This window comes from Pleurodeles waltl, chromosome 7, assembly GCF_031143425.1.
Source record: "Pleurodeles waltl isolate 20211129_DDA chromosome 7, aPleWal1.hap1.20221129, whole genome shotgun sequence".
NCBI lineage: Eukaryota > Metazoa > Chordata > Amphibia > Caudata > Salamandridae > Pleurodeles > Pleurodeles waltl.
In genome coordinates this window covers 929163751-929170747 of record NC_090446.1, presented here as the reverse complement: position 1 = coordinate 929170747, position 6997 = coordinate 929163751, and the positions used below count along the sequence as shown (strand labels likewise).

Here is a 6997-nt window from a genome sequence, read left to right as displayed (position 1 = left end):
ATGTGTGTACACAGATACCGACATCAGTAAAGGAAGGGGTGACTTATCACCACATGCCTCTTACATACGGGATTACATGTAGTATAGTAACTTCTAGATTTTATGGTCAAACCAACGTACAGTATTTTTACTCAAATTATGATGTTACCTTTGCATATGTTCCTATAATAGCGCAGCTAAGCCAGATTGCTAAAGATTGGGATGCTAAAATAATGAGGGAATTTTTCGAGCCAATGCAACCTTTTGAAACGGCTCACGCTCATAGGGAAAACCTTACCTGCTCGCTCTCTGCAGTAGAAATAAGCTTTTTAGATCGCACAGATGATAGAAGGGCACAAATGAATGCGAAATTAGAAAAAGAGCTAAGTAAAAGGACTTCAGTAGACCATTATGATTTTGCCGCAATAAAAACACAAGGGAGAATAGCTTTAGATGCTTGGCATGTAGGGAAATTTTGTATATATCGAGGTGAATCTTATTATGATAACATTTTCGTAGGAGCGAGTGAGTGTAAACATACGTTTATCTTTAAGGCCAAATGGACATTCATGATGAACGGACTTGACCCTGTCATACCTGGTGTATATTACATTTGTGGATATAATGCCTATTATCGTCTTCCGAAAGGATGGTGGGGGAGATGTTATTTGGGTATAGTGTTCCCAAAGGTTTATCAGCTGGATGACCTATCGATGATTCCAAAGACATCTGGATCCCATCGTATCCAGAAAAGAGAGACCGCAACTGCTGTGGTAGGAGATATATTTGGAGCCATGATTCCTTCATTGGGAGTTGTGTTGAATTCCATCAAAATAAGAAAGTTGTCTACTATAGTGGATAACATGTTGACAAAGTTTTCAGGTGCTATAATCCTGATAGATGCTGAACTTGCAGTGGAAAGAGCTATGACTCTTCAAAATAGGCTTGCTTTAGACATTCTTTTAGCAAAGGATGGCGGCGTTTGCAAAATGCTTGATGCGCGCCACTGTTGCACGTATATTCCAGACAACAGTGTGAAAATTAAAACTATGCTTGCTAATCTAACAAAGGAGAGTGCAGACTTGAAGGAATTGAAAGAACCAGGAGTGTGGGAGAAGGTTGGAAAAGGACTTGCTTCAGTGGGAAATTGGCTTGGTGGAATTTGGAATGGAATATTACTAAAAATAATACAGGGAATATTAATAGTACTGATTTGTATATTTGGAATTTGGGGAATAAAAAGGGGAATAATAATGATTATGGCAAGAATTAAGAGAAGGAAGGAAGAGAAAATGATGAAAAGAATGGCAGAAGAATACAAAGCGAAAACTAGGGGAACTAAAAGGAAAAGAGAACTGACAGAATTTTAATGGAATAAAATTTGTGGGAATAGTTTGTGTGATGACAAGTAGTCATCAGAGGAGGGATTGATGACGCAGAAATGAAGGTTTTACATTTATTAGCGCTTAAACGTAGTGTTGAAATAATCATGTGTGACTTTAACCGAACTAATAAAGATTGTACGGGGACAAATGTGCCCTCAGAGTAGTTCGCCAACATTTATAAGCGTGCTTTATATAACGTGATGTATTAGAATTGCACTAATCCGACATAATCGTAAACGTGTGCTATGATTTGCTTGTTTGAAATGTTTTAGCTTAGCATAACTTTAGTGCAGGCTTCGGCCTAGTTGTCTGGTCTCACGATTTAGATGCTCGTATTTTTCCAATGTGCTAATAAACGTGTATTTCTGCTTGAAGCTGTACTTTTCCACTGAGATCGTTCACATGCTTATCTTAAGGTTTCGTGCCAGCCTGGCATCTTTTTTTCCTTGCTCCAAGGTCAATCTGCAGGTGCGGACAATGGAAGCTCTGAAAGTGAGTTAATTGGTATAAAATGTTGCAACTTACGTACCCGTCTCCAAGGATAATGTATGCTTAAGTAAAAGCTTGAGAACTGTTGTTTTTGATTGGACAATTTGAAGCCAACCTATGAACCCTCCAATGGAAGACCCTACTGGATTTGAACTGTTGTCTATTTAAACCAGGTGCACGAGAAGAAAGTAGCCATTACCAGCCATTTGCAGCCATTATTGCCGTTACCAGCCATTTTGCAGCTATTATGGCCCACCTTGCTGCGACGCCATTTTGAAAGAGACTTTGATGCTTTCTCTAATCGAGAGAAAGAGACTTTAAATGATTCTTACCCTAGAGACTTTAACTTTGATTTGTCCCTTTGCATGAAGTAGTAGTTTATCTTGCCGCCGTGAGGCAAATTGCCCCGTCCACCTTGCCCCTTTGCCCCGTCCCATGCTGATCGAGAAACGGTACCTGTGAGACGAAGACTTCCTTGAATGCTGATTGAAATTGGTATATATGAAAGGACATTGTACAATTGCATTGTGTTTCTTTTAGGTAACCAACTGCTGATTTTTTATAAAAGCCCTAGTTAGGAGTTTTCCAAATTAATGTTGCTAAATTGTTTTTGCATGAAGTCCCACATGCCGATGCTAATTTGAGGTTAGATGAGGATTCCTTTTGTTGCACGATGCAATTTGAGACCTTGTTATGCTGACTAAATGTATGCAATTAGCTCATTACAGATTATAGTTTTAGTGATTTGCATTGCTATTATCGAATGCCTTGTTATTCAAATGCTGCATAGATTGCATCTTTTCCGCCGTTATGGACAGCTATTAATGTTCATTTACGTTTATCATTTGGTGTTGAGACACATCTATATTGTGCTAGCTTTGTTAATATAGGGAAATAAATTCATTAACTTTGAATAAACTGGTGTGGTTATTCATGACCGAAAGGCCATGGTTCGCCGAAATTTATTCTGGATTAATTGTTAAGTGTTATGTTGATCAGGGCATTGCTTATGTTCGTTATTGATTCTTGATTACATTAAATTGACTGATCTCGGGTGAAGAGAGTCCCAAAAGATTCATCGGCCTAAAGAGCGTCCAAGTACAGGTAAATTATTAGTACGGAACGCTCTATCAGAGGCGAGGAGCAATGCTGTAGGTGGAGGTACATATACACGCTATTCTTCCTTTGAAGCAATGCTTACATGGCAAGGGACAACGTCAATGTACACAACCTTATACATAACACTGAGTTCTTCCCTTATATGCCACATTACAACCACACACACACACAACATACTCTTCCAATCATACATTCATGCTCCAATCTGCGACACGAATAGGGTTAAGTGCTACAAACCTCAAAACTGTCAGAAGTGCACTGCGTAAGTATCGAGCAACGATAACAATAACAATATACAACAACAAAGCACAATGAAAACCTCAAAATTTGCAATATGTATGTTCCTGTTTGACAGGAAATAAAGACGCAAACATTTTTTCATTTTTTTGTTTTTCTTTTTTAGAAAGCGTAGTAAAAATACATATTCCAAGATAGCTGTTTCCAGATTCGTCTCATTTTATCCCCTGCCCGCCCCATCTTCTCTTGTACACCCTCCCAGGTTAACAAATGACTGATTGTGAATGTGTTCGCAGCTCACTTTTAAATATGCCATACCCACCAATTGCAACCAATCACAAGTGTGAACCTACTAAGGTGGTGAGGCTTCGGCAGCTTTACTTCCTGAAGAGGGGGGTCTCCGTTACCTTGACAATGCAACCAACTGTATGACTTCCCTTACAGTTCCATGAAAAGGTAGATTACCTTTTCCCCTGTGCGTAGAGCATCTGAGTATGTGCAGTGGTAGCCACATAATTTTGTGTATGTGTATTTATGGATGTGTGTATGTGTGGTGTAGTTGTGTTTGGGAGAAGGGGAGTGGGTTTTATGTATTGTGTTGCTCTCCTTGTCCATCTTTCCCAGCAATATGATGAACAATTTCTTTGAAAGCAAAATCTCCAAATCCAGCAGTGTCTCCTCAAGTGTCAATGCACATACACAACCAAAGGAAACAACAAAAAGCAATAGTCAGGAACACTGGGCTCCTATTGTTCCAGGCCCAACAGATAGGTCTTGCAGAAGCTGAGACAGCAAGCTGAAAGTTGCAGAGTGAAATCTTCTTCCACTTCTTGAACTCCTATGGAGATTGATTGAGTCAATACAGGGTTGACAGGAAAATTCATCTCTCCAAGAATAAGATGAGTGCCAGGGTTCACATACTGGAGCCCACTGGGAAGCATGGGAAAAGAAAGCTGTAGTAGGAATTTGCTGATGGAGAGAAGAAACCACATCTTTTCAGGTTAGATTGTGAGAGAACATCTACATGAATTGATTGAAAGACTGAGGCATGGTGGTATTTTGGCCTCTAGGGAAACCTTGGAGGTGCCCATTTCAACACCTACTTGACAACACCCAGAATTAACACATTTGCCAGTATGCACTGCATCACATCATGCATGCAAGACAGCTTTCTTTGAGGCTGCACATACCTGGCATAGGCTAAGGCAATTATCTTCTATGCTTGACTACCAATTTACATCACTTCAAGCAATGTTTCTACCAAGCGATTTTCCGTTGTGGTGCAAAGACATTTTTCAGGAACATATGTCTCCTTGATCTTCCACCTTAGATGAAAGCCCAACAGAATTCAGAAGAATTTAGGGAGTTTTTAGCACCCTCTGCCAAGTGAAGAATTTTTTTTGTGATAGTGAGTCCAGTTTATATCCATCCTTCAAGGCGTCATTTATTTTCTGTGTGAGTTCTGGCTTCTTTTGAGTGAGTGGTTCAGCACATAACAATTACACCTCTATGCAAATGGATGGAACATAATTGCAAGATATTTCTCTTTCTTCTGGTTGGGGACTGTTTAGTGAGGCCACCTTGATGTTGTCTGTCTGCAAATCTCTTAATATCAAGAAGCAAGAACGTGTACTTTCCAGGAGTCTGGCATTTTCTTTTGGATCAGTACCAGAGCGGGGTACGATGCTCCCTTGCTGTGACCCTGATTTCAAATGGAGGTTTCATGAGAACTTTGAACCATTTAAGGTGGACCAGAGCATTTGGATGATCATTTGGTCACAATAGAAAGGGATCCATCGCATGTTGAGATGCTCTACTGCTCTTGCCTTATATCTGACTGTTACATTCTGTGGCGTTTATATAGATGCTCCTCAGATTTTGGTAGTCTCTACTCTGTAGGATTGCCTTTCACAGATATTTATTTTAACATGGCTTTACCAGTGTTTTCTTCATCAGTTCCTTCCCATTACAAATCCAGATGATGTCCTGCTGATCCTCAGCTACCTAGGTACCCTCCATGCCTTTCCCTCAGTCCAAAATATTATTTTATTCCATTGGTTTATCATTTGACAAAATATGTTTTTCTCTTCCTATAACATCAAATCACTCGACACCCCATTTTGTTAAAAAAATGACAGCCCTTCATCCTGCAGGAAAAATGAAGAATTCCTTTTCATTGTCTCAATGGCTCAAACCTCTGCTGTGCTTCTTATCCTGCAGCAGCATATTGCCCTGAAAACCTGCAATGCCATGACTTACGCTCAGTAGTCCACAACACCCTTCCCCATCTTCTCTCATTATTGTATTCTACTTTTTTTCTCCAAGTGACTTAAGACTTTCACATTGATCGCCACAGAAAAACTAAAAGAAAAGGGACGAATTCTGAGAAATGCAGAATATGACTGAGGATCACATATAACTGGGAAATGGCTCATTACCCTGTCACTGTAAAGTTTTGAAAGATGCCACACACCCACCTTCACTAATATCCCAATAATGTCATTCTCCCAATTGGATTGGAAAGGTGGGATGTTCTCTCCATCACCTCTTTATTGCCCTTTGTTCTGTCATTTCACCCTTCGTACTGTGGATGGTTGTATTCGAAAGCAAAATCAAAAACGAAATGAAAGAGAAAGTTGTGTTCTTGGAGGTGTCCATTCCACTGGATTCAAGTCTATATTTCAGGGCTGAGGAGGATCCACTCAAACCCAAGGCGTCTGTCAGGTGGTTTCATTTAGTTATTTTCTTGTGTTTCTTTTTTTTTTATAATCCTGTGGCTCCGAGGGCCATTCCAGCCCCATGGCTCATGCAGGGGATCGTCTGCATTGACTTGGGGAAGTCGTGGCTGACAACTCGTCCATTCTCTCCACTGCTAGCTCCTGCTGAGGCCCGAGGCAGAGTGGCCATCCTGACTGTCTCAGTGACGGTTTGCTGGGGAATCAAACAGAAACCCTTTTTAGGAGGACCATGGGGTTGCCCCCTGTCCTTGACCATGGCAATAAGATTCACTACAACATAAATATAAAATCATGCATTTGTAGAATAACGTTTTTGCTGTAGCCCCATCTACAGATCCTCTATGACAAGACTTGTGAATTAGGTTTCTGATACTACCTGTCCATTTACCTGTATGAGATTTTCAGAAACAGCAAAGTCATCATTTCAAAATGAAAAGCTGAATCTTCCCCCTTTTCAACACTGAGGGCCTCATTATGTGTTTGGCGGGCAGAGGAGGTTGCCCACCAAACTTTTGGGCCACAAAACCGCCACTCTGGTTTTTCACCTGCTGGCCCTATTATGAGTTTCCCGCTGGCCCAGCGGGAAACTCACCACAACATCAACGCCGGCTTGTAATCGAGCCAGCTGCGGTGCGTCAGGTACGACAGCACCCGTCACGCCTTTCACTGCCTGTAATGCAGGCAGTGAAAAACGTGACTGGACTGTCCATGGGCAGTGCAGAAGACCCCATGGGGCCCCCAGCACCCTGTCTCTGCCAGCCTTTGCATGACTGTGGAACCGCCATGCAAAAGCTGGTAGAGACGGGGTGCTGGGGGCCCCATGTAGGCTTCTGCACTGCCCATGCCAACAGCATGGGCAGTGCAGAAGCCCCCATGGAGCCCCCAGCACCCTGCCTCTGCCAGTCTTTGCATGACGGTGGAACCGCCATGATAAATCTGGTGGACATGGTGGTCGTAATCCCCAGGGCAGTGCTGCTAGCAGGGCTGCCCTGAAGGATTAAAACTGCCGGCACCGCCAGGCTGTCAGCCGGCCTAAAAGTGGCGGTGTTG

General features: G+C 41.8%; 1 protein-coding gene across 5 annotated transcripts in view; it reads right to left on the bottom strand.

Moving 5' to 3' along the window:
- Nucleotides 1-3373: 3373 nt before the first annotated feature.
- GRIA1 (glutamate ionotropic receptor AMPA type subunit 1) overlaps nt 3374-6997 on the bottom strand; it is a 401004-nt gene continuing 397380 nt past the window's right edge. For 4 of the 5 annotated variants that reach the window (XM_069199598.1, XM_069199601.1, XM_069199597.1 and 1 more), the window contains exon 16: nt 3374-6161. In XM_069199598.1, coding sequence (XP_069055699.1) covers nt 5973-6161 — 189 coding nt within the window. In that variant the 3' untranslated portion in view covers nt 3374-5972. The remainder of the gene's footprint in view (nt 6162-6997) is intronic. The other variant, XR_011194162.1, reaches the window with a different exon arrangement.